The sequence below is a fragment of the Leucoraja erinacea genome, chromosome 3, assembly GCF_028641065.1.
Source record: "Leucoraja erinacea ecotype New England chromosome 3, Leri_hhj_1, whole genome shotgun sequence".
Classification (NCBI taxonomy): domain Eukaryota; kingdom Metazoa; phylum Chordata; class Chondrichthyes; order Rajiformes; family Rajidae; genus Leucoraja; species Leucoraja erinaceus.
In genome coordinates, this window is record NC_073379.1 from 40,788,328 (window position 1) to 40,815,405 (window position 27,078).

Genomic DNA, 27,078 nt, shown 5'->3' on the forward strand with positions numbered 1-27,078 from the left:
CAGATAAATTAGATTAATTTTGCATCATATTGACCCAGATATTGTGAGCCGAAGGGCCCTTTCTTACGCCGTGCTGTTCTACTTTTCTATTCTGTTGTCGTGTTCACTCCCGTGGATGTCCCAACAAGTGTTTCCAGCATTTTCCACATTTATTTCAGATTTCCAGCAGTGGCCGTTTTTTGCTGTTCTATAATCCAATTTGCTTTGTCTCGATCAGTTGACAGGAGAGGTGGCCACAGCATTAAAGTTAGTGAAATCTGATAGCTTCAGGATATCTTGTTTCAAGCCACTCTGAGTGTGCGTTGCTGGATCCCTGTTTAACCAGCCCTGATGCTCTGCACACTTTGACTGAGAATAGAGCAGAGGCAAGATAGTGTGAGACACCGGGAAAGGGACCTCTTCAACTGGAATCGTAATGGAAAACTTATGGATATTTCCAGTAAATTATCAGGATGACGAGGTTTGTCAGGCTGCATTAGAATTACCTTGTGGTCTGGGAACGCTGCACGTTTGAGATGTTGTTTACCTGCAGTTTCTTTTTCCCTGCTAATTGTGTTCTTTTGATGTTCCTTCAAAGACCAGAAGATGGGGAATGGGGCACTAAGTTGTTTTCAACAAGATTCCCAAAGAATCATAGAAGAGTTACATGTGTTTTTCGAAGGCAATGAACGTTGAAGTTCATAGTTTTATAGGGATGTTATTGAGCAAATGTTGTCAAATTATTGTGTGACGTTTTATAACTATGCATTTTGGTTTAATTTATTACCTATGATTTAATTCCAGTTTAATTATTCTAATATGGTGAAATCAGTCTAGATTTCAAACGAAGGAAAATTGCACTGCTCGAATGTTGAGGCACCATCTTCACCAGGAATAGTTTGCAGTGTGACCAGACTTTTGAAAACGTCTTTCTTTCTCTCCCCACTCACTGTCTTTAGCAATCAGTCTCCCCTGGGTCGTCATCTCCCCGTGGAGCAGAGTCATCCATGACGCAACCTGGAACAGACGTTCATGATGCAGCAGAGACGGCAGCAAATCGAGAGGTACACCGCCTGTCCGGCAGCATTTTTCATCATTCCCCCGGCAGCTCATCCCCTTAGCCCCGCTCTGCCCAAGCTAAGTTGCGTTCGGCGAAGATCTCATACTCATGAAATTCAGAAAGAAGCCCATTGCTGTAATTATGCATGTAGGAAACGGCACTTAAGCCCGACAAAACACAAGTGAATTATTTCCCAGTCTAAACGTTATTCCTCAGTATCCGAGTTTGGGTTTTTTGTTCTACTTTACATTTTTAGAACAATTTGTCATTGTGAGAATATGAACTGTGTGGTTCTTGTTAATTTTATATTTGCCATGGTATCAGTATAAGGTTATCAACCAGAATGTCACTATGGCTAACAACTGGTTGTGTAACTTCTGCTAATTTATTGTTTTCCTCGTTACATCCACTTGTCCCGCTCCTCCTCTGAAGGAACTGTCTCCCTTATTGGAGTCAACTTTCACGGCAAGTAATTCTCCAGAGTGGCTTTTTTAAATAAGTAGGTTTCGACAGACAGTGCTGGTCAGCTAATCAATAGCAAAGAACACCAGGCACAATCTAGTCTAAACAGTTCATATCACACGCACACACGCACAAGTGCACTGGTGCGTGCATACCTACACGCGCACACACCAACACTCTCATGCGCACACACACACACATGCACATGCACATACTTGCACGCACGCACACACAATCACAGACACACATGTATATATAAAAACGCGCACATATATATAAAAACACACATACACCGGCATACACATATGTAGACACACATGTGAACACGCTCACAGAACGTGATCATACTGTCAGGCAGACATAGTGTACATAGCCACTCATCCACTAACAAAGGCAGGCATGTGTAAGCTGATCGCCTTTTCTGGTTAGATGAATCCCTGGACAATTCTTTCAAGAGCAGGAACACCTGAATTTTCTTATTATTCCCAGTTTTGAGAAAAACAGCCTGTGGTTGTAACCTCCAATGCTATTGCTCTGGGGAAGAATGCAAAAGCATACTGAGCTTTCTCAGTGTCACAGGTCGTAACTAATTCTGTTACCTTTCACCAGTATATTTGGGTAAATATAATGGAAAGTATTATTAAAGCATACTAAACACAGGTGAACATGATCATTGCGCATTAGGGAGACAGCAGCAGTTTGCCAAGTCTAATTTTGAACACATGGTGCCAGGGACACCTTCCCTCTCTCCCCACCTTTCTCCCCAACACTGCCCAAGTCCAACTGAGAGAAATTCAGCCTCGATCACACAAAAGAGTAGAAGACACTAATATATAACTCAGTGGTTAGTTGTAGACTTGATGTGCCAGAGTCTGTGTTCTTGGTATCGGTTATCGAAGTGTGTGTTGCCCAAAAGAGAAGGAATTTTCTTTTGCTTTGAAGTGAGTTGTTGCTCTGATGTGGTCTGGTGGTGGGTTCAGGTGGTCAATGCTTCTGGTTACCTTTTGAGTTTGATTTAAGTAGGTTTTATTTTCCGTAGCTTGCATGTTTGCTTGTACTGTGAGGAATTTAAGTGATTGGAAATGCAATACTGCGTGGATTGATTTACGCTGCATATTGCAGGGGTTTTGTGAAAAACGTGAAACATGTTTACCCTGAAGCGTTTTACTCTTGGAACATAGCATCAATCTAATGCATTTTTCCTTTTTTTTTTAATCTTTGCCTTCTTTAATAAAGGTTCAAGTAAGTATTTCAAGTATTTTACAGGGCCCTTGGGTCATATGTCCCCAATACTTTTTTTTAGCTTTTCATTTTGCGAGATTGCCCTGTCCACGATGTCAGATGGATATTTTGTTTCATTTTGATTTGATCTTTATGTTCATTTATCTTCTTCCCCCATCCTAACTGCATAACCTTCTCCTGCCCCACAGCCCTCTAATATCTCTGTAGTTCTCCAGTCTTGGTTTCTTGATCATGCCCAGCTTTAAGTACATCATGTTGGTATCTATGTCTACAGCTATCAAGTCCCTAAACCCTGGGTTGCCTTCCTTAAATTCCTAGTGATCATCTAGCAAAAATCTTCACATGCAGCTTGGCACAGTGATTTTTTGGGGGGTTTCTACGCCATTTACGAGGATGTTGCTCGTCCTGAGCTATAGGGCGAGGTTGAACAGGCGAAGACTTTATCCCTTGGAGCACAGGAGGCTGAGGGGTGATCTTTAGAGGTGAATAAAAATCACGAGAGGAATAGATGGAGGAGGTGGTTGAGGCCAGTGCTATAATAACATTGAAAATACATTTAGACAGGCACATGGATAGGAAAGGTTTAGAGGGATGTGGGCCAAATGCGGGCAGGTGGGACTAGTGTAGATGAGGAATTTTGGTCGGCATGGGCAAGTTGTTTCTGTGTTATGTGTATCTATGATCCTATGACTATTAATGAAGCAATTTTTGCTTTGCCAAAGTTGATGCATAAATGTGATACTGCTCTTGTTAAAATCTTAAAATAATGAAATTAGGATCTATAAAATATTAACTTCTTGTAATAACTAATAACTCCATTATTCTGTCCCACAAGCACAGCTGATGTCCATTTTCAGAAGGAATGATTTCTGACCTCCTTGGTCATTAAGTGCCCCCAGTTTCGCGTTGGTCTGTCATGGAGTCATAGCGCAGAGTGGGCCCTTGAGTCCACTAAGTCTGTATCGACCATCAAGCGCCCATTTACCCTAATTCCAATTTATTTTCCCCACATTCCCATAAACAACCTCCCTTCCCCCAAAACTCTGCTCATCCACACTCTAGAGGCAATTTACATTGCATGATTGCTATCCATAAAACAATGCCCATCTCGTAAGTCTGAGTAAACAAAAATTCCAATTTTGCCAGCGGCACCCACAAACAAAGAATGAATCATTCTTCCACATCTGCACTTGGGCAGATTGTGATGCGATTATGTAGCTCATAACACAGCTCACTCCCTAAGTGGCCTATGCTTTGGCTGCCCAGCTGTTCCCAAGCCTGTTGCTTCTGCCTCACCATGTGGCTCGCCTGGCAACTTTTGTCAACTGCCTTCTTGTGAGTGTCTTGGGACTACTGCAGTGGTGCATTGTTAATGCAAGGTGTTGTTGAATAGCCGAGGGGAAATATTTATTGTCATAATTCAGCACAGTTGCTTCAACAGCACCTCCCAAGCCTGCAACCTCCACTGCCTCGAAAGACATGGGCAACAAAAACATCGGGGCACCATCGTCCAAAGGATCCCTTGCCAGCCGCACGGTACCCATACCTGGTGTTTTATTGCTATTCTTTTATCAACTGAAACCTAGAACTCCATCCCCAACAGAGACCCCTTCACCACATGGATTGCAACAGTTTACGCCTCCTGAAACATCCTGTTTCTTGCAATATTATGTTTTAAATTGTTTGCTAGATCTGCTTCAGTCTGGGTCTCACATTACAGCAATCATTTGGATGAAAGTAAAACTTCAAAACTGCTCCGGCTACATTTGTTTGGCGGTGGTGGCACACCCCCTCCTCCCATGTTGCCGACACCTGATCTTGCACCCCGTCGAGTCTGCTGCCTCGCTGAGTTCACCCTTTCACACAGACAAACTGTTCCTATGACTCAGCAGCAATGAATAATGGAGCATCACACTCGACCCGCAGGCCTGCATCTATTCGCAGACGGCTCTGGGAATCAATTACCTGGCTCATGTCCAGGATGGTGCAGGGCCATCCACCGATCTTTGATCTGCCCAGCAAAAGCAGCGGCAGAGTTGCTGCCTCACAGTGCCAGAGACCCAGGTTCCATCCTGACCATGGGTGCTGTGTGCATGGAGTTTGTACGTTCTCCCCGTGAACTAGTGGGTTTTCCCTGGGTGTTCCAGTTTCCTCCCACATTCCATGGTCGAGAATCGCTGGTCGGCACAGACTCGTTGGTCAAAGAGACTGTTTCCATGCTGTATCACTAAACTAAACTAAACTGGGCCATTCAACCCAATTCATTACTATTTAATATTTTTTTTACAACTTTATTTCTTAATGCTTATTCAACTAACTGAGTTGCATTTGTCGATATTTTATAGTAAGCTTGCTAAACAGACCTAATCGTAGAACCATAGCGTAGGTTGTACAAAAGGAAAACCACCTGGCCATGCATGGATTGAATGTAAGTTCTCTCAAAGCTGAAACAAGTTAGGCCAAAACACATGCATTTTCATTTCATTAGTTCTAACCGGACATTTGGCCCACTGAATCTATACCAGCTCTCCGAACAATGTCATTCCCCCCCACTGATTTCCCCTTAACCCATTCTCCCACACATGCCAGTGCCCTCTTCATTCTCCCACCAGCTATTTACACCAGAGATAAGTTAAATTACCTCTTCTTTCTCCATACTAATCCCAACAACGACAGATCCTGCCGGAACTGTGATTTTGCTGAATAGGGCCCATATATCCCAATCAATCAATCAATCAACCTTTATTGTCATCTTGCAAGCATCAGTTGTACAGTGCAAAATGAAAGGACGTTTCCCAGGGAATAGTGGAGCATCGCACATGAAATTTAAAACGTTTCACACATAATAACACTCAAAACAATCCAGTCCCTGATGGAACAGTATAAATAAATAGTTAAAAGCAGGTAAAACACAACGTTAAAATACAATAAACCAATCATAAAAATGTCCGGGGCAGCTGATTTTATTGAGTGGCCAGTGCCAGTTATTAAAGTGTCCGTGCCAGCCGCAGAATCAAGTGACTGTGAGTACAGAGTGACTGTTTAGCAGCCTCACAGCCTGTGGTAGGAAGCTGTTTAGCAGTCTTGTAGTCCGGGCTTTGATGCTTCGATATCTCTTGCCTGATGGCAGGAGATCCAGGTGTATGTGGAGGGGGTGCAGTTTGTCCTTAGCAATTCTCTGAGCTTTTTTAGACAGCGGCTCTGGAACAGTTCTTGTACCGAGGGTAGGGAGACGCCAATGATCCTCTCTGCTCCCCTCACTACCCTCTGCAGAGCCTTCCTGTCCGAGCAGTTGCAGGTGGAGTACCACGTATTTATGCAGTACGTGAGTACAGACTCCACCGTACCCCTGTAGAAAGTCCTGAGGATGTTGGTGGGGAGTGAGGCCTGTTTTAGTTTCCTCAGGAAGTGCAGTCGCTGATGGGCCCGTTTGACGGTCCCAGTGGTGTTCCTGGACCAGGTGAGGCTCTCTGTAATCTGCACACCGAGGAACTTTATGCTCTCCACTCTCTCCACTGCAGTGCCACTGATGTTGAGGGGTGTGTGCTTTGGCTGCGCCCTCCTGAAGTCGACAACCATCTCCTTCGTTTTGTCGACATTTAATTCTAGATTATTTTTGCCGCACCAGTCCACTAGTTGTTTCCCACCTTTCCAAAGGCTATTAATCTCAATGATGTAATTACATGACAGTATTTAGTTTAGTTTATTGTCACGTGTACCAAGGTACAGTGAAACATGGAAAATAGATGCAGGAAGAGGGCATTCGAGCCAGCACCGCATTTCAATATGATCATGGCTGATCATTCAAAATCAGTACCCCGTTCCTGTTTTCTCCCCATATTCCTTGATTCTGTTAGTCCTAAGAGCTATACAGTATCTAACTCTCTCTGGAAAACACCCAGTGAATTGGCGTCCACTGCCCTCTGTAGCTGAGAATTCCACAGATTCACAACTCTCTGGGTGAAAATGTTTTTCTTCATCTCAGTCCTAAATGGCCTACCCCTTATTCTTAAACTGTGAAAATCTTTTTGTCGAGTGCTATCCAGTCAGCGGAAAGTTATGCATGATTACAATCGAGTCGCCCACAGTGCACAGATAAGGAGTACAGGGAATGTCGTTTAGTGCAATGTAATGTCCAATTGAAGATGGTTCAATGAGATAGATAGTAGCTCAGGACTGCTCTCTAGTTGTTGATAGGATGGTTCAGGTGCCTGATGACCACTGAGAAGAAAGTGTCCCTGAATCTGGAGGTGTGCTTTTTCATACTTAATCCATGAGTCTTTGGGATATGGGAATAAATTGGAGCACCCAGGGGGGAAAGGCATGCCGCCATGGGGCGCATGTACAAGGTGGACACATGCAGCAACCGAGGTTAGGATCAAAACTGGCCTCCGGAACTGTGAGGCAGCATTGGTCTACTGCGCCACAAAGACCACTGAGTGCAAGTACACTGAATGATAGAGGTTTCAGCCCGTCAGCAAGACCATAAAAACAGCCTATCAAGCAGTAAGGCTTATTTCTAGAGATGTGGGGAAGATCCACAAAACCTGTATTGAACCTTGGTTAGACCAGACTGATAGAGGATGTAGAGGTTCTGGAGCAGGTGCAGACAAAATCTACAACAAAGATACCAGACATATGAGTATATACGTATCAGGCAAGGATCGGTCCCCTTTCTGTGGAGAGGTTGCTAGGTGATATTAAAAATGATGAATGATTTTGAACGTGTGGATACACCGATAATGTTTCCATTTGTGGGGTAGAGCAACATTAGCAGCTAACAATGCAAGATGGCTACCTGGAAATCCAGCAATAGATTTGGAAAACATTGCCCGACCCAGAGAGAGATGAGAATGTAGAACACACTCCCACAGGAAGAGATTGCAGTGAGTGGTATAGAAATATTTAAGGGGAGGTTAGACAAATAGATGAGGGAGAAGAGAATAGTGTTAGGCACACAGAGATAGATGCGGAAAGACAGGAGGGCACACGTGTTGTGCATAATTGGTTGGGCCGAATGGACTGTTTCTGTGTTATTGCATTTTGTGTAATTTTATACCAATGCAATATCATATTGTTCTGCAATTTTTGTAGCGGCAGTGTGCAAGTTACTTAGACTGACAGAATGACCATATTTTTGTAGGCATGCTGACCATCCTATTTAGTTAAACTAACCTCTTATCATCAGCCCGTCTCCCCAGCCAAAACTCCTTACTTATTAAGTTACTGACCTTGAAGAGGATGAATTTTACGCCTGCACCAAGAATTGGTAGATTCAGTGGAGACTCCTATAAATATTCTCCAGAGATGCTCCTGACCCGTTGAGTTACTCCAGCACTCTGTTGTTTTTTGTAAACCCGCATCTGCAGTTCCTTATTTCAATAGTAGTTCAGATAATCTGCGATGCCAATTCAATAGACAATAGACAATAAATGCAGGAGTAGGCCATTCGGCCCCACGAGCCAGCATCGCCATTCAATGTGATCATGGCTGATCATCCCCAATCAGTAACCCATTCCTGCGTTCTCCCCATATCCCCTGACTCCGCTATCTTTAAGCCCTATCTAGCTCTCTCTTGAAAGCATCCAGAGAATCTGCCTCCATCACCCTCTGAGACAGAGAATTCCACAGATTCACAACTCTCTGTGAGAAAAAGTGTTTCCTCATCTCCGTTCCCAATGGCTTACTCCTTATTCTTAAACTGTGGCCCCTGGTTCTGGTCTCCCCCAACACCGGGAAAATGTTTCCTGCCTCTAGCGTGTCCAAACCCTTAATAATCTTATATGTTTCAATGAGATGCCCTCTCATCCTTCTAAACTCCAGAGTTTACAAGCCCAGCTGCTCCATTCTCTCAGCATATGACAGTCCCGCCATCGTGGGAATTAACCTTGCAGTTAATTTTGTAGTTAGCCTTGTAGTTCACTTATTTTAATTGTTAATTTTTAAATTAATAATTTAAAACAGGAACTCGGTTACCTCTGTGGAGTGAAGGAAACTGAGTTAATAATTCTAGTCTATGAGTTTCACCACGGCTGGAAGAATTTAGAGGTGTAACTTTTCTTAAGAACACTTCTTTAGGGCGGCACAGTGGTGGGTGCAGCTGGTAGACCTGCTGCTTCACGGAGCCCAATACCCGAGTTCGATCCTGACCTCAGGTGCTGTCTGTGGGGAGGTTGCACCATCTCCCTGTGACCGCATAGGTTTCCTCCAGGTGCTCCAGTTTTCTCCAAATCCCAATGTAGGATAATTGACCTCTGTATATTGCCCTTTCATGTGTAAGGAGTGTGGGATAACACTGTGAGAGTGTGATTGATAGTTGGTGCAGACTCCGGGGGACCAAAGAGCCTGGTTCCAAATGTATCTTTCCCTGGAAATTGTTGATGACAACTATGTTGAATTGTCACGAAGATATGGATGAAACCTCTTGAAATCTGGTGGACCGGGAGACAGCATAAGTATCGGCAATAGAAAGGTGTCATTAATAAATTCAATAAAGAATTGAAGAGAAATCTCTTTACGACAATGAGAATGTGAATCTCCCATCCACAGGGAGTGGTTGAGGTGAAGAGCAGAGATGTATTTAAGGGGAAACTTGATAAAGCGTATCTGCTGTTTGTAGAGGAGAAATGAATCAAAGAATATGGTGGTGGAATGAATGGAGGTTTGCATGGACCATATACTCTGGCATAGCCAATTCAGCCAAATGGCATTTTATGGTGATTTAAATGCTATCAGTAAAATGATGCAGAACCCAAATCTACAAAGAGCTTGTACATTTTCTTATTAAGGAGAAGTTTTTCCGAATGGACTGACGCAGAGCGATGTAGGCAGCTATTTAACCCCTGTAAATTGATGAAGGCTGAAGGCAGTATTATCTTTTTTGTCAAGAGCTAACATTTTTATAGTTAATGTGAACGGAATTATTTGTGAGGCTAACCATTGGGATGTTGTTTCAAACTCTTCTCAAGATATTAATTGGTTTGACATGACAGAATCTCTCAATAGGACTGTCTAACACTGTGAGAGGCATTTGTGAAGTTTGCATCCAGTATGGCTCTGAACAGATCAGATGAGACAATGGTTGGGTCTGTGGTGTTCATGCCAGTTCACAGAGAAAGCAGTTCGATTTGTTTCCTTTCATCTGTTGCCTGGGACTCCTCTATATTATATTTCCTCTTCAAATATTTATCTACATCCTCTTTTAAAGCTGCTGGTGAATGTGCTTCCACCACTTTCATGGGCAGCATCTTCCAAATTGCAACAAATTGAAGAGTTTTTAAAAAAAAGCTCTCTTTTGGCTCTAAATCTTTTTTCGTATTTTGAAAGTGATTGATTCTAACAACAGCAGCTATTTCCACTTTAAGTAGCATTTTACATTTTTTAACCTTATTTTTTCAATCTCTTTTGAAATTCAGCATTGATCCCAAGGACTTATGCCATTAAAGATCACAAAGGGGGCGGCATGGTGGCACAGTGGTAGAGCTGCTGCCTTACAGCACCAAAGACCCAGGTTCAATCCTGACTAAGGGTTGCTGCCTGTACGGAGTTTGTACATTCTCCCAGTGACCCGCGTGGGTTTTCTCCGGGTGCTCCAGTTTCCTCCCACAGTCCAAAGACATATAGTTTTGTAGGTTAATTGGCTTACGGTAAAAAATGTAAATTGCTGCTAGTGTGTACTATAGTGTTAGTTAGTGTACTGGGTGATCGCTGGTCGGCGTGCCTCTGAGGCGAAAGGCCTGTTTCTGTGCTGTACCTCTAAACTAAACTATATATACTTTTAAGAATCTTTTTTAACTTGGCAAAAAATTCTGATCGATTTGTTGTGATGTAATAGATGCTGCCTGAGAGTGTGCTGGAAGCAAGGTTGGCTCTCAAAGGGGAATTAGATATATTTTTGACGAGGAAAAAAAAATTGCAGTTTGCATGATTATCCAAGGCTCATTAATTTGCACGGTAAAAATACTTGAGGGCTGCAGGCAAACTGTCAATATTGTACAGACTTTGCAAATGCCTCTTAACCTGTCAGTTTTGAGTTAATAAAAAAACATTGGATTTATTATACTGCATGTCAAGCCTTGCCAGCATGTTTGGATTAAAATGCTTTGGGTTAAGTGACATGATTGATAGCCTAGAGCATGTTGTGTGGTGTCTGAAGCAGTGTCTGTCTTACTTTCAGTCAAGAAAAGCTTTGGCCTCCTTTCCCACCTATGTTGAAGGTAAGGTTCTTTCTAACCATTTTTAAACCAAGTTCAGAAATTGCAATGTTTTATTTATTGGGATAATATTTCCTGACTCTCTGTGGCTTCATTTTGTAATTTAAAAGGTTTCTTGCCCTTAAGTATCGTGAAACTATAACCTGAATCCTACTATTCTACTGCACATGTAATTCTGCATTTTATGAATTGTATTTTAATCTTCATTCATGACTTGGCTGTCTCAAAGGGCAGATTCATGTTTTGCTGAATGGTGTGTTAACTACCTTGACCCAACTAACAGGGCTATGGCAAGCTGTGAAATTGTATTTATCTTGCAACTGTGTCCCCTTACCCCTCCCTCAGCATGGCTCTTGCAAAACAAATGCCTTTTTTCCTGTAAGATTAACCTGAGTAGAGGTCTTAAAGAGCCTTCCATCATGCAAGCCGATTCGATTCTCAACCCAGACACACGGGTGCTCCATTCAGTACTGAGGGAGCTATGCACTATCGAAGTCCCCATGATTTTAATGAGATGTTAAACCCTGTCTGCTCCATGGGTAAATGAACCAGTGGACACCGTTTGGGAGAAGAAGAGCAGATGAAGTTGTAACCATCACATTACATTTGCAGGGTGCAGATTGTGCGGCATGTTTTGTGATACTTTCTTCAAAAGAGCTGCTTTGCGGACAATGAAAGAAGAAAGATAAGAATTTCTTTGACGCCTTTTGTACTCTTTTAAATACGTCTCAAAGTTGATGCAATGAAATGGAAACGCAGTAAACCCATAAGCAGCAACGTGAAAAAGACAAGATAAGCGGTGTTGTTAATGGCGGGATAAATACCAGGCAGCACTCTGGGGAGAACGGATTTGATTTTCTTCAATAAAGCCCACCTGAGACAGCAGAGGGTCTGGGTTTAATGCGCTGCAGGGGGTGTATTGGCCTCCATTTTGGTGCTTGAGTGGGATTTGAACCCATGATGTTTTGTTACATGGCCATGATGCGACTCAGTGAGAAGCGCAACAGGCCAGGATTCAGACCTCTCTGAGATAGTGAAAGGTGCTTTGGAAATAGCTGGTGTTCCAGGCCTAAATAATGCAGCCATTCTGTCAGAGGTGGTGGAAAGCAAACAGTCAGAAGAAAAGTTGCTATCATTGAGAAGCATAATGGGCCTGTCCCACTTAGGAGATTTTTCAGGCGATTGCCGGCGACTGTGAAAACCCTTCCTTCACCAGCCAGTTATGCAGGTGGGGGACAGGGCAAGCGGGGGGAGTGCTGTCTGACTGAAATTCACACGGTGGAAAGCCAATGTGATACAGACACACAAGGCGATGATCATGAAGGTTGGCGCTGTAATTAACACGGTGAAAGCACAGTGTATGGGAAGGGTCACTTCCTTTAAAAGAAGGGGGCAGACGGGGTGCGGAGAAGGAGTGGAGACAACTGAAGCCAGAGATACAAGGCTGTGAAGCTCGGTGGACATAAACATCACTGGTCGGTTATCCTTGGTTCTGAAAACTACTGTTTACGGTTTATTTCCCCAATGAGCCAATGAAATTCACCGGTCAGCATCGGCGACAATCTACGACCTCCTGGCGACCCACTACCTCTGCACCTACGGCACGGGAATTCTCGCCACTCTCCATGGCGGCTTCATTCTGGTCGGCGCTAAATTTTCAACATGTTGAAAAATTAGTGGCGACCGGAATGAAGCGGTGACTAGTTCCGATAATGTGGGAACTGCTCACGATCATGAAGGCGACTCCTCGGCAACCACCTGGGAACATGTGGCGACCGCATAGTCTCCTGTGGTCGCCTAAAAAGTCACCTAAGTGGGACAGGCCCATTAGGTTTGCATGAAAATTTCCCGAACAGCCATTCTTTCTAAAATATGTTTGTTTTAAAGTGTGCAGGAGAGCTGCAGGAAGGAAACTAAATGACTGAAACAGATCGGAAACGAGTGAACAGTGGGAGAGAATCACAGCTTAGCAATTACAATAGATGCATTTAACAGGAGCTGGAGGAGCAGAATATGGAGAGGATATGGGGAGTGGCTGAGATAGCGGGGTGGGTGGCAGGACTCGCGTGGAGCCTAAACACCAGCAGTTAGGCTGAGTGGTATGTTTGTGCTTTGTGCAACTGCCAGCCCATCCTCAAGCCATGATCATATTGAATGGCGGTGCAGGCTCGAAGGGCCGAATGGCCTAATCCTGTACCTATTTTCCATGTTTCTATGTTTCTAAGGTACTGAAGCAAGTTTATTATTGATTAACCGTAATACTTTTGCCACTGCATCATCTCAGCAGAATCTCCGAATTGTGATTTATCATAAATTGATAGGTGACCGAGATGGATTTGTTGAGAAACACAACTATCTCCTTTGTCCATCATGATTAAGAAAAACCTGGAGAAGTGTGATGGAGAGAGGAAATGAATAATACACTGAGTCAGAAGAACAGGCTTTTGTCCAGTATTAATACCAGGATGGAACTGTTGGGCTGAATGGTCTTTGCTATGGTGGACAATCGATGTCATAAGGTCATACGTGAAAGGAGCAGTATTAGGCCATACGGCCCATCAAGTCTACTCCACCATTCAATCATGGCTGATCTATCTCTCACTCCTAACCCCATTCTCCTGCCTTCTCCCCATAACCCCTGACACCCGTACTAATCAAGATGTCAGGGGAATACAACTCCTGGAATCAATCACCGACTGTCTACAGGATAACATTTGTCTCTAGCCTGTAGTCGTACTATACGCTGGCCTCTGGTTACACATTTGGTTCAGCTGACCTCAGTGAAACGAGGGGTTCAGGTGGTGAGGACAGCCAGCAGCAGCGCTTCACAAACACCCTCGGTATAATGGAGTCCTGGTCATACAGCATGTAAATAGGCCCTTCAGCCCAACTCTCCCATGCTGACCTAAATGCCCATTTGTCCCATGTCCTCTAAACCTTTACTATCTATGTTCCTGTGCAATTGTGTTTTAAATATTGTTAGTTTACTTGCCTCAAACACTTCCTCTGGTGGCTCGCTCTATATACCCACCACTTTCTGCATGAAAATGTTGCCCCCTCAGGTTCATGTTAAATCTTTCCCCTCTCACCATAAACCTTGGCGTTGATTTCCCCAACTGTGGGAAATGCATCTGCACTATCAATGCCTCTCTATAAAATCACCTGTTAGGTTCATATGCCCCAAGGAATAAAGTTCTAACCTGCCCAACCTCTCCCTGGAACTCAGCTCCTCGAATCCTCGCAAAATCCTCGGAAATCCTTTCTGCATTCTTTTCAGCTTAATGGCATCTTTCCTGTAGCAGAGTGACCAAAACGGTACATAGTACTCCAAGTGTATCCCCGCCAATCTAACATCCCAATTTCTGTACTCAATGCCCATACTGATGAAGATCAGTGTGCCAAAAGCCTTCTTGACAACATCTGTACTTCATGTTGCCTCCGCAAGGCCACCAGCATAATGAAGAACCAGTCTCCCCTCTCCCATCAGGCAAGCGGTACAGACATTTAAAACACATACCTCCAGATTCAGGGACAGCCCTCAACAACTGTGGCACCTTTGTGGGCAGATGTGCAAAGCCTCTTGATTACTATCTAAATGGCGTCAAGTTGGGAAAAGAGGAAGTACGACGGGATCTGGGGGTCCTTGTACACCAGTCTATGAAAGTAAGCATGTAGGTACAACAGGCAGTGAAGAAAGCAAATGACATGTTCGCCTTTATAACAAGAGGAATCGAATATTGGAGCAAAGAGGTCCTTCTGCAGTTGTACAGAGCCCTAGTGAGACCAAACCTGGAGTATCGTGTGCAGTTTTGGTCCCCTAATTTGAGGAAGGACATTCTTGCTGTTGAGGGAGTACAGTGTAGGTTCTCCCGGTTAATTCCTGGGATGGTGGGACTGTCATATGCTGAGAGAATGGAGCAGCTGGGCTTGTACACTCTGGAGTATAGAAGGTTGAGAGGGGATCTCATTGAAACATATAAGATTGTTAAGGGTTTGGACACGCTAGAGGCAGGAAACATGTTCCCGATGTTGGGGAAGTCCAGAACCAGGGGCCACAGTTTAAGAATAAGGAGTAAGCAATTTAGAACGGAGATGAGGAAACACTTTTTCTTGTGGTGAGTCTGTGGAATTCTCTGCCTCATAGGATGGTGGAAGCAGGTTCTCTGGATGGTTTTAAGAGAGAGCTAGATAGGGTTCAAAAATAGCAGAGTCAGGGGATTTGGGGAGAAGGCAGGAACGGGGTACTGATTGGGGATGATCAGCCATGATCACATTGAATGGTGGTGCTGGCTCGAAGGGCCGAATGGCCTTCTGCTGCACCTATTGTCTATTGTCTATCTTGCACTGATTATCTCAGGCATCCTGTTCCATTCTCTTCCCGCAAAAGACGATCCTTACAACCCAACCGATCAGGTTGTTTTCTTGTTATTGTTTGTTACAACTTGTTGTCTGTAAATTGGCCTTTATTTTTCATACAACGTTTTAAACCTACTTCATTGGCTGCAAGTTGCTTTGGGATTTCTTGAAAGGCGCTTTAAGAAGCACGAGATAAATCCCAAGTCTTCCTTCAGAATTAATTGTGAAAGGTTTACATCTAAATTAGTGAAGGGTATTCCTTGTGAAAGTGAATCTCAAAATGCACCAGGGATTTGTGGTGAATCTTGGGAAAGCCAGAGAGGAATGGCCCAGGAAGGAGAACCCAGCAGCACGGTTTATTTTTCACAGTGGGGCCATCAGGATGAGCGATGATGGAGCCCTTCCCATTCCCCAGTTTCCCACTGTGCCAACTCCCTGCTTTGAATGAGAAGAGATTGGATGTAAGGCTTGCTGGGAGATAATTGGCACTCTGTTTGCCCAGTGCTGGAGCCCTCTACCAGTACAGAGCATAATGTCCTGTCTAGATGCTGCTTGACCCAGGATATACATTCAAACCCTGGACTAGAATGGGGATAGAATTCTTCTTAAGAATGCCGCGCAGTGGCGCAGCGGTAGAGTTGCTGCCTTACGGCGCCAGAGACCCAGGTTTGATCCTGACTATGGATGCTGTCTGTACGGAGTTTGTACGTTCTCCCCGTGACCGCATGGGTTTTCTCCGGTTGCTCTGGTTCTCCCACACTCCCAGACAAGGACCGTTGTAGGTTAATTGACTTTGGTAAATTGTCACAAGTGTGTAGGATAGTGCTAGTGTACGGGGTGATCGCTGGACGGCGTGTCCCTCGGTGGGCAATAGGGCCTACTTCTGCTCTGTATCTCTAAAGTCCAAAGTAAATCCAATCTGTTAGATTCTAGAGGAATTTAGAGATAGGGCGGCTCCTTGTATAAAAAGCTTATAATTTCCTCTTTAAAAATCTGTTTCTAACTGACATGTATAAGATTCTGCACGGACTGGAGAGGGTGTTTCCTCAGTTGTGGCATCCAGAACTAGTGGGAATAGCCTTGGCGTATGATTGACCCGAAGGGGAATTTGCTCTCCTGGGGGCTTATGAATCTTGGGAATTCCCCACCCCAGAAGCTAGAGGACACTGTGCTGTTAAATGTATTCGAGCCTGTATAGATTTTTGTGGTTTATCGGGAACCCACAGTTATTGGGGTCAGATAGGAAAGTGGAGTTGAGGGCAGGTTAGGTCAGCATTGATCTCAATAAACAACATAGCAGGTCTAAGGAGTCATTCGGTGAGCTAGGTCCCGATGCTCTAATATATGAGCGTAAGTTGAGCATCGGCTTCCAATTTGAGCAGTGTCCCCAGAAACACAGATGAGTTTTAACAATCGAAAAGGTGCAATAAGCTGTTAGACTGAAAATATCCCGAGATGTACAATCATCTGGCTTACATAATTGCAAAGTTTTAAAACGAGGTGGTTTATAAGACAGGAATTCGTAACCCAGGGAGGGCCTGTATTCGCTTCAAAATCTCCTTCAAATGTTTTTTCTTCGTTCAATGATGTTACATAAAGGGGTTGAACTTGAAGTTGGTCACAGTTTTAGGGAAACGTTTCTGTGTTTGGAGCAGGTATTGATGATCACTTTGACCCCAGTGGGATAACACAGAGACGCCAGTCAGAACCAGAGACGATTTTTGCTTTGTGCTTGAACGACTTCTCTTGCATTTTCTGGGGCAAAGATGTTCTAAAGAAACTGCGGGAAGCCCTTAATGGGGCTTTTTGACCCCACCTTCTGAATGGCTGCCAGTTATCTGCAGATGAATCTTGCAGAAGAATAGTGCTGGAGTGCAGAAGCCACGCAAAAGGCGGGGTATTTGGTGACAGGAGGCTTCATGTGAATTGCTCCCTGCTTTGATTTATTGCTTGAAGATGCGGGGTAATAATTACCCAGCGTGATTGCAAGTTCTTCAGCTCCTGGCACCCCCCCCAAATTTAATTACCAAGTTCCCGCTCGTGGTCATGAGCGATCGATCACCCGGACAGATCGTAAGAGACAATGAAATGGTGTTTGATTTATTGTTTGTTCTTCAGTTATATTAGTTGTATTTGGAGGAAGGTGGGGCAAGGGCCAGGAAAACCTTGAGCCAAAATGAGTATATTGAAGGTCAGAGGATGTGATGCACATTCTAGGAATCCGGCAGAAAGCCAGTGGGCCCCACCACCTCACCCACTTTCTTTCCTGTGATGGTTTTTGCCAACGTCTACAGCCATGTTTGTTTTCTCTCTTCCAGTCCCCGGACCTTGCGACCCAGAGGATCTAATCGATGGCATCATCTTTGCGGCCAATTACCTGGGCTCTACCCAGCTGCTGTCCGACAAAACCCCGTCCAAAAACGTGCGGATGATGCAGGCCCAAGAAGCCGTCAGCAGAATCAAGGTGATGCCCTGGTCCAGCTGGTCTGTCACTGCACGCTGGCTGGTCTCTTGCACAAGTGTGGCCCTGGCTGGGTCAAAACTGTTATCCCTCCCTCTTTACTTCCCTTACAGTCTCGCCCTCCCCCTCAGTCTGCCGCTCTCCCGCCCTGACCCATTCCCCCGCACCCCCCCCGCTCCAGGTCCTATTCGTTCCCCACATTCCCAGACCCCTCACTGCTCTCAGGCCATCCTCCCCCCCAGCCCACCGCTCCCCTCCCCACTCTCTGGAACCACTCTTCCCACACCCCTATAGCCCTTCTCAATCCGCATCCGCTATCACCAAGCCTAAGGCCCCCCCCTCCCCCCAATGACACCTATCTCTCTCCCCCCCCCCCCCACCATGGCCACAATAACCTCCCCCCCCCCGCCCCCCCCTCTCCTCCGTCCCCTATGTCTCCCCTCCTCCCCTATAGCCCTCCCGCTCTCCCAACACCTGGGCTATTTCGCCCACCTCCCAGCCCTGTTCCCCATGGGGGACCGCTCTCCCCACCCAAACCCGGCTCCTCCTGCCCTCTTCCCCAGCCTCACCCCTAACACCCTCCCTGCACATGCACCTTCTCCCGCTGCATCTCTCTGTATCTCTCTCACACACGCGCGCACACACACACACACGCACACACACACGCGTACACACACACACACACACGCGTGCACACACACACACACACACACACACACACACACACACACACACACACACACACACACACACACACACACACACACACACACACACACACACACATATAAATATATACCTTTCTCTCTCTGTCTGCCATCTTTTGTTTTGATCTTGACTTAAGCTGCTCAGTTATTTTAATTTGTACCAAAGCTCTGTGTGGAAGACTTTGTATGCTCTTTAACAATTAGCTCCAACTGCAGAAAGGAATCCAGAATCCATAAATTTGACATGCTTATGAGATTTTATTACCTTAATAAGATGTGTTAATCTGAAGGAACTGGGCAATTTTAGGGCAATTCGGTTGTTGAAATTTAGTCATTGTAGAGTGACCCGAATTTGTCGTTGAATCTTTAATGAACATTTTTCCCTCACTTTTTCCGTTTGACTGTATAAATACTCCAGATCAACAGGCAAAGATGGTTCACTTTATCGCAAACATTCCTCAGAATCCTGAGCAATTAAATCCCCAAAGTCATTCATTACATTGATTGCATAGATGCCAAGTATGTCTTTAATTTAGGTTTTAACTTCAATGTGGATTTATTCAAATGCCAGCTTTTCTCTCCCAAGGTATTGTGAAGATTCTAACTTTTCTAACTTATTTTGTCTAACAAATCAAACTGAATAGCAGGACATCAAAATATTTTCCTGTTCCTCGTTCAGCAAGTATCATGAACTGGCTCCGAATGTTGAATACCCGTTACGTCTTCCTTCTGCCCCCTCCTGTCAAAATCTATAACTTTAAGGGCATGTATCACTGTGGATCAGTAGCAAGATTATATCAATAGGATCAGACTAAGGAAATCTGGTTGGTAATTTAAAAACCTATATATCCAACCGAATCTTTCGTTGAAGCTTTTGAAAAACGCATTAGGTCTTTCTGTCTGATTATTGGATTTTTCCTCTGGCTTTTCAGCTCAAAATATATTTCCCCCTGTATCATGCTGGGAACATGAGTCTATCGCGATGTGCTGGAGGAAATGATGCTTAAAGATGCAGCCATCTGCTTCCTCGTCGATGTGACGTGCGGATTGAGAAGGGATCATCAGGGACGGAGAGGGAAAGAGGGTGAATTAGCCAGATCTAATTGAGAGAAATAGACAAAGAGAAAAGGACACAAAGTGTTGGAGTAATTTAGCAGGTCAGGCAACATCTTTGGAGAACATAGATAAATGACATTTTAGGCTCACGACCCTTCTTCAGGAAGAAAGATTGAATTAAGTGGGGTGGGGGGAGGGGAGGGGATTTAATGAGAAATTGGAACTCATGAAGCTGTTTATAAATCTCAATTTAATACTCGTAGACCTGAGGCTACAACTGCAGAACTGCATCCTCTGTTATCTGTCATGTCATTGACTGTGTTGTATTCTGCTTTCAAGATCCATGTCCAGTTTCTTCAATAAAAGCAAATTACAAAAGCAATGTACAACACTCAACAGCATGCAGGTTTTTGCCTCACGGTACTTTTACTCATCCCCTTTGGGCAAGAGAGGTCGGCTGATGTCCGGGGACATGTTTGCTCGTTAAAGGGGGTTCAGTACCACCATCGGCTTTCGCATTGGAGCACAGTGGGCACCTTAAGCCGGCAATGAAATACCTCCCTGCAGCCTCAGGGCGATTCACGGTGCTGCTTCACGAACCAGCAGCAAAATGTTGGCAACATGTGAGAGGTGGCCTGTTCAATGTGCAGTCTTAACAACAGCGACAACACGAAACTTACTATTGTCGGGAGAGCAAAATCTGGGCCATTATTATTAATGTGCTGCTAGAATAACATGTGCACTGCAGCAGGGGTCTGGGTTTATGAATGTTGAAGTTCCTTCAAACACCTACTTCCCCTTCTCTTGCACCTATTTAGCTGAAAATGGCAAAATGAAACATTGTCCATCTTTACAGTTAGCTGTGAGTCTTCAGAGTGAGCATTTGTCTGTGATTCTCTTTATTGCAGTCCTAATTTACTGTACCTTCAATGGATCTGGCAGCCAGAAGGACAAAAGTAGCCCAGGAGCATTTTGAAATGGGTAATAAATACTGGAGTCTTTCATGGATGTAGAGTGAATGTGAGTTCCCCTCCTGAGATCATTACAGCCCGGGGTTCATGTAGGTGTAGAGTAGCACTGGGGAACGAGCCGGGGAGCTCAATGTAGTTACTGAGATCTCACAACACAGAAGAGAGACCTTCTTTCTTCAGAGATCAGTTGGCAAAGGGTGACCTGAAAGGAGCATTTGCACTTATTCAGGTGCTCTGTTCAGGTAGCAGTGGAGAAGATGTGAGCCGTCAGATTCTAAATTCATCAACATTAGATGGATCCCAATGGTGGAGAATTCAGGATAGATATCTGGACAGAACGGAGTGGTGTGAATAAATCACTATTGTCGGTAGAGATTGATGTATTTAGACATCAAGGTATACAACACGGGCAGGTGGGGCTAGTGTAAGTGGGGCATCTTGGTTGGCACGGGAAAATTGGGCTGAAGGGCCTGTTTCCATGCTGTATGACTCTGTCACGGAAATAGGCACTTCAGCCCATCACGTTAATGCTAACCATCAAGAAGCATTCTGAAGAAGTTTCCCAACCTGAAACATCACCTATCCGTGTTCTCTAGACAAGGCTGCCTGACCCGTTGTTACTCCAGCACTTTGTGTCTTTAAAAAAAATCCAGAAATCATCTATACGATTCCCCTTTGCATGTACTTACTCCGTAGCCTTAGTGATTCAAGTGTTCATTGAGGTACTACACCCGAGTAGTTGCTTCCACTGCCCACACAAACAGTGCATTTCAGATTCCAGCATCCTCTGGGTAAAAGCATTCTTCCCCAGATCTTAGCTAAACCACTTGCCCCAAACACTAAATCTTTGCCCGCTAGTTTTAGATTTCTCTATTATGGGTAAAGGTTTCTGCATGTCATGGAAAGGTCAGATACTGTATGACACGGAAACTAACCAAAGGTTAATAAAGCCTTTTAATAAAAAAAATACGCTGAGATACATTTCTCAATATGTTGTCCAATCTGTTTGGTATCAGAACTGAAGAGTCAGTCGCAGGCTACAGCACAGCCCACTGGGGTCAGGCACACCCCCACGGTGCAGTCGTGGCCCCAATCACTCACTGGGAAGGGAAATAAGGCTTTACTTGAGTTGTTTCTAGTTCTTTTGCTGCTCGCCATCATTCTATGCCGTTGGTTCTACAACCCAATAATAGGAAAAGGTTCTCTTCATCTACTCCTTCGTGGTTTTCGATATTCCACACACATCCCCTCACAAATTGCTCGACTTCATTGCCAACAGTGCCAGTTTCTCCAGTCTATTTGTCTAGACCATTTCCAGAAACCTTCACCCTCAAATCGTGTTTGTAAATCTCTGCACCCTCACTAAAGCTGTCCTATTACCATCCGGCTTCCTGTTTCCACGCCTCTATTTGTTTGCTGCCAATCTTCTCTCGTACTCTTTGCCTCTCTTATTTCCATTATTTTTCTCTGCTCTGAACTTCCTTTCATTACCCAGCGCTCACTATTTTTTTGGTTTGATGTCCTAGCCTGATTTATTCTGTTCTCTCTTTTGCCATCAGGACAGGTCCTTGAAGAATGCACCTGAATCTTTCCCTCCTCAAAGGCTTCTTGCTGTCCTATTCACTTTGCCCTTGTGTGTATATCCCTTTCTTAAAGACGTCCCCCTGTCCCACTCTTCTGATTTTATTCCCCTCTTAAAGACCTCCTACTATTGAGCTACAGGTTTTCCAGTCAGTCTTTGAATTCACTTTATCTAAGCCAGATCTGTGTTTGAATGCCATTGAAATTGCCCTTTCTGTGATTGACAGTTTTAAACGCAGACTTTCTCGGGCTGTCCTAAACCTTCTGATGTTATGGTGGCTGCTCCCTCCTGCTGCTTATTCTGCACACAGGCAGTCTCCCATCACATTTTCACATCCGATTTCATCTCAATCTCACATCCACGTACTAAGGATCGTGAGCAGTTGGAGTCATTATCAAAAAGATATAGAGTTTATAAATTTGATGCTGAGATGTTTATCAATCAGTATGGACCGAACAAGTTTGGTTGCTGGTCTCTGGGTAAGGAGGAGGCTTAGACGGATTGAGAGAAATCTTTCCCATCAAATCCCTTGGGATAAAGACAGAGAAGCTGGCATTGGTTTATTATGATCACTGTGTACCAAGATGCAGTGAAAAGCTTTGTTTTGTGTACTATCCAGGCAGATCATAACATCCATGAGTTCAGCAGGTATTGCCAAAGATAAAATAAGCAGTGTTGAGAAGTGCTGTATACCGTTGTGAGGGAGACCAACACTGAGGGTCAACAATGTAGGATATTCTCAAGTAAATCAAATCAGGGTTTCAAGAGAAACTCCTTTCCTCAGAGAATGGTGCAGATCTGGAGTGGTTGAGACAAATTGCAGAGGTGCATTTAAGGGGAAGCTGTCTAAGCACGAGGAATGAATAGACAAATTAGTTGATGGGGTGAGATGCGGGGGGGGGGGGGGGGGGGGGGGGGGGGGGGGGTTTTGTGCGGAACATAACATCAGCATGGAATGGGGAACTGAAGGGCTGGTACCATATCTGTAATTTCCGCTTGCTCTCATTGCGACAGTATTATATCATCTCAGATTTACTTTTATGGATTTTTTTCGACATTGCAGATGCAGTTTTACATCATCTCATTTTTGGCAATATGTGAAATGTGATTGGCTTTCTCCTCTTGAATCCACTCTTCTTGAATCCAATCCTCTCATCTTACTGGTGTCCCTGTCCCCAATCTACCCCCACCCCTCCCAAATGCTGGTTAAGAAATGTTCTTCTGTGGGTTATCATATAGGGGCTAACGAAAGACTGCTAATATTTTTGTTATAAATTGTGTCGTCTGTCAGCCCCGTCCATCTTGTGCACTAAACAAACAGCTATATTTTGTGAATGTTTCTCAGCATTTGCCACTTCCCAGTCCTATGCTAACTATTCTCCTATCTTTTGTCTATCCCTTGGCACACAGATGGCCCAGAAAATGGCCAAAAACAGGAAGAAGGTGCAGTACCGCACACGTTGTGCCTCTCTCATTTGTTTCTCGCAAGTTGTACTTTCTTTTAACGTATTAGACTTTGGCTGGTGTCTTTTAGCCTGGTTTTCTACATCCAGTAAATCCTGCAGTGCCTAGTCCGCCTTGGCCTCAGTCGCTCTCCTCTGCGGCCTGGGCATGCAGGTCTGCTCCCCACAACTCACCTTTCACCCACTGTTCTTTTTGCTTCCTTAGTCCAGGCCTTGCAGGAAGGCAGCACAGTTCGAGCAGCCCAGTAACCAATCATGCTTTCTCAGGATGTGCTGGGATTGGAGTTGTTTGGGCCCGTGTGTTTTCCCTTGCATTCAATAAATTGGGTGCAACTTTTGATAGGACCATAGGTACCAGTTAGTTGAGACGATAGTTGACTGGAATTGGCTCCCTCGAGAGAGAGAGAGATGGTGCAACATTTTGGCCATGCATTCTACTCTTACTTTTCAAACATTACCTACCCACAAATTATTGCCTTTACCCTATTTTGGGTATTTTCTTTTTCTACCTGCTGGATTCTGGATGCAGAAAATCTGTGCATTTACATCTCTGAACGTAAAATGTGTCCTTTATTTTCACGCCTCTGTTGCATTTTGCTGTGAGTTGGGCTGATTTGGAATTTCTTAATGCTTTGACGCAATGATTATTACTTTCCTGCCCTTGACCATGGCAGCTGCCAGTTACAAGCAAGATGCTGAATGGTGTGTTTGATTTTTCCACAGGACCTCTTTACCTCCATTTCCTCACTGCCACCTCCAGTAACATGTCTTCAAAGCAAAACAGTGTGTTGTGTTTTATCCATTAGTGTATTATGCGCTGTTTCCCATGCTAATATGACATGGAACTTTGAGTAGAGCGTGCATGTTATACATGTTTAATATTTTTATTTTGCAGTCCAGATTTTTCTTTTCAAATCAAATTAGCGAAAAGGAAGAGACAAAGTGTGGCAGTGAGAAATTGTCAGGACTGGTCCGAGCAAATAGCATGTGTGCATTTGAAAGAAATATAGGCCTAGAAGAAGGCAATTTAGCCTTGTCTTCCTTCAATGAGTTGCTTAAATGTGCCTCAGCTCCATCCCTTCATATCTTTAGTTAACATAATTCTATCACTCAGATTTAAAGTTGACCCTGCATCAGTTGCCAGTTGTGGAAGATAATTTGATGCTCTACCACCTTCTTAATGTAGGCGCGTTTCCTAACCACAGTTCCAAAGGTCTGGTTTCAATTTTGATGGCTCCTCATCTTGGACTCCCCCACCCAGAGGAAAGAGATTGCCTTTCTCTGAAACCATGGGAAGTCGAGGGGAGACCTGATAGAAGTTTGTAAATTGATGAGAGACTGAGATAGGGTAGACTGCTGGGGGTGGTGGTGGAGGCAGATACGATAGTGGCATTTAAGAAACTTTTACATAGGCACATAGATAAGCAGGGATTTGAAATATATGGACTGTGTGCAGCCATTTAGAGTTTGTCTTGACATCATGTTCAGCACAGACATTGTAGGCCAAAGGGCCTGTTCCTATGCTCTTCTATTCTATGGTCAGACTGAGGAAGGTCCTGACCCAAATCATTGTCTGTCCATTCCCTCCACATATGCTGCCCGACTTGATTAGTTCCTTCAGTACTTTGTGTATTGCTTAAGATTAAAGCATCGGCAGGTATCGTCCTCAATGCCTTGATCTTTTAAATAAAGGTCCACTACCGATTTTCCGACACCTTTGATTCTGGAGCCTTGCTGGATTATCCATTTTGCCGGACCAATAGAGGTTACGACCTCGGGGGACCAAGATACCAGCCTGCAGTCTGCCTCGGAAGTTGGCCGCAGGGGGCAAGTTCGACCCAGCAATTGGCCGCGGAAGTCCCAATGAGGTTGAGATCGACCGCCTCACCAGGCCTAGGCGCTACATTCTTGGGGGGGGGGGGGCTTCCGGGAGGGATTTCAAGTGTGCTCTTGTCATTTGGTCCGGATAAAAGGAGGTGCCAGACCACCAGTTGCCGGATGATAAATGGTAGAGCTGTATGCATCAACTCTACTTAAAATACTTCTAATGAAGTATCCTTCTCAACCCACTAATGCATTGAATTTTAGAGATTCACTACCCACTGTGACTTTTACATGACCAGCCCTTTATCTTGAAACTATGTGTCCTTCATTGAAAACCCACCTACAGGTGAAAAGATGTACCATGTTTTGTCCCCTAAGAATTTTAGAGGTTCCAATACGATTCTAAATTCTAAAGAATACAATCCTAAACGATTTAGCCTGTCTAGATAGGACAACTCTCTCGTCCCAAAGGATGAATGGAAGGAGATGCAGCTGGGATGAGATGTTGGTGTTGGAGAAGGCTCTTCAGGAGGATAAACTCTAACCTGTTCCACTACAGCAAATTCTGCATGAGCATTACATTTATCTCATCAGCTTTGTTTCAATTAATCCTGCTTTTCATCTTTTATTTTCACTACCTGCCCATTGCCGTCTGGACAGGAAACGAGTGCCTCAGCATAGCATATCTATTAAGGATTAACTTCCAAAGAATGATTATGTCCATTCGGTCTGCATTCCCAAAGACTTTAGTATTTGGGAAGAAGTAAGTTTAATAGGTTTATAGGTTTAAGGTGAGGGGGGAATGATTTAATAGGAACCTAAGGGGTAACATTTTCATGCAAAGGGTGGTAGGTATTTGGAATAAGCCGCCGGAGGAGGTAGTTGAGGCTGGTACTAACGCAACGTTTAAGAAGCATTTGGAAAGGTACAAGTATATGGCAGGTTTAGAGGGATATGGGCCAAACGCAGGCAGGTGGGATATATTGGCCGGCATGGGCAACGTGGGCCGAAGAGCCTGTTTCCGTGCTGCATGACTCTATGACTAAGTTAGACAAGGAAACATTCTCTGCTAATGGGGGAGCCAAAGGGAGTGAGACTGTTCCCAGGTAATTCAGGGGAGCAGATTTGAAATACCTTGCATGATGATTGAAAGAAGGGGGAACTGTCTATCCATAAAAAGCAACAGACGCCAGTTTGATTCATATTTTTAAGTCTCTCCCCATATTCATATGTGGGCCAATGTTATGCTGATGAATCCAAAATTCTTAAGGGGTTGGACAGGCTAGATGCAGGAAGATTGTTCCCGATGTTGGGGAAGTCCAGAACAAGGGGTCACAGTTTAAGGATAAGGGGGAAATCTTTTAGGACCGAGATGAGAAAAAAAAAAATTCACACAGAGAGTGGTGAATCTCTGGAATTCTCTGCCACAGAGGGTAGTTGAGGCCAGTTCATTGGCTATATTTAAGATGGAGTTAGATGTGGCCCTTGTGGCTAAAGGGATCAGGGGGTATGATCATATTGAATGGCGGTGCAGGCTCGAAGGGCCGAATGGCCTACTCCTGCACCTATTTTCTATGTCTCTGATTGACAGAACAGGCCCGTGGGGCTGAATGTCCTCATCTTGCACTACTCAAGGCTACTCTGTTTTCTGCCAGGTTGCCCATTCACTGAGTACTTCCATCTGGCAGTACATGTCCCAGAT

At 44.4% G+C, this 27,078-nt stretch overlaps 1 protein-coding gene across 3 annotated transcripts in view; it reads left to right on the forward strand.

The window, feature by feature from the left end:
- apba1b (amyloid beta (A4) precursor protein-binding, family A, member 1b) overlaps positions 1–27,078 on the forward strand; it is a 134,143-nt gene that overhangs the window by 91,047 nt on the left and 16,018 nt on the right. For 2 of the 3 annotated variants that reach the window (XM_055632489.1, XM_055632488.1), the window contains 4 exons: positions 939–1,043; positions 10,920–10,959; positions 17,631–17,776; positions 23,500–23,532. In XM_055632489.1, coding sequence (XP_055488464.1) covers positions 939–1,043; positions 10,920–10,959; positions 17,631–17,776; positions 23,500–23,532 — 324 coding nt within the window. The remainder of the gene's footprint in view (positions 1–938; positions 1,044–10,919; positions 10,960–17,630; positions 17,777–23,499; positions 23,533–27,078) is intronic. The other variant, XM_055632490.1, reaches the window with a different exon arrangement.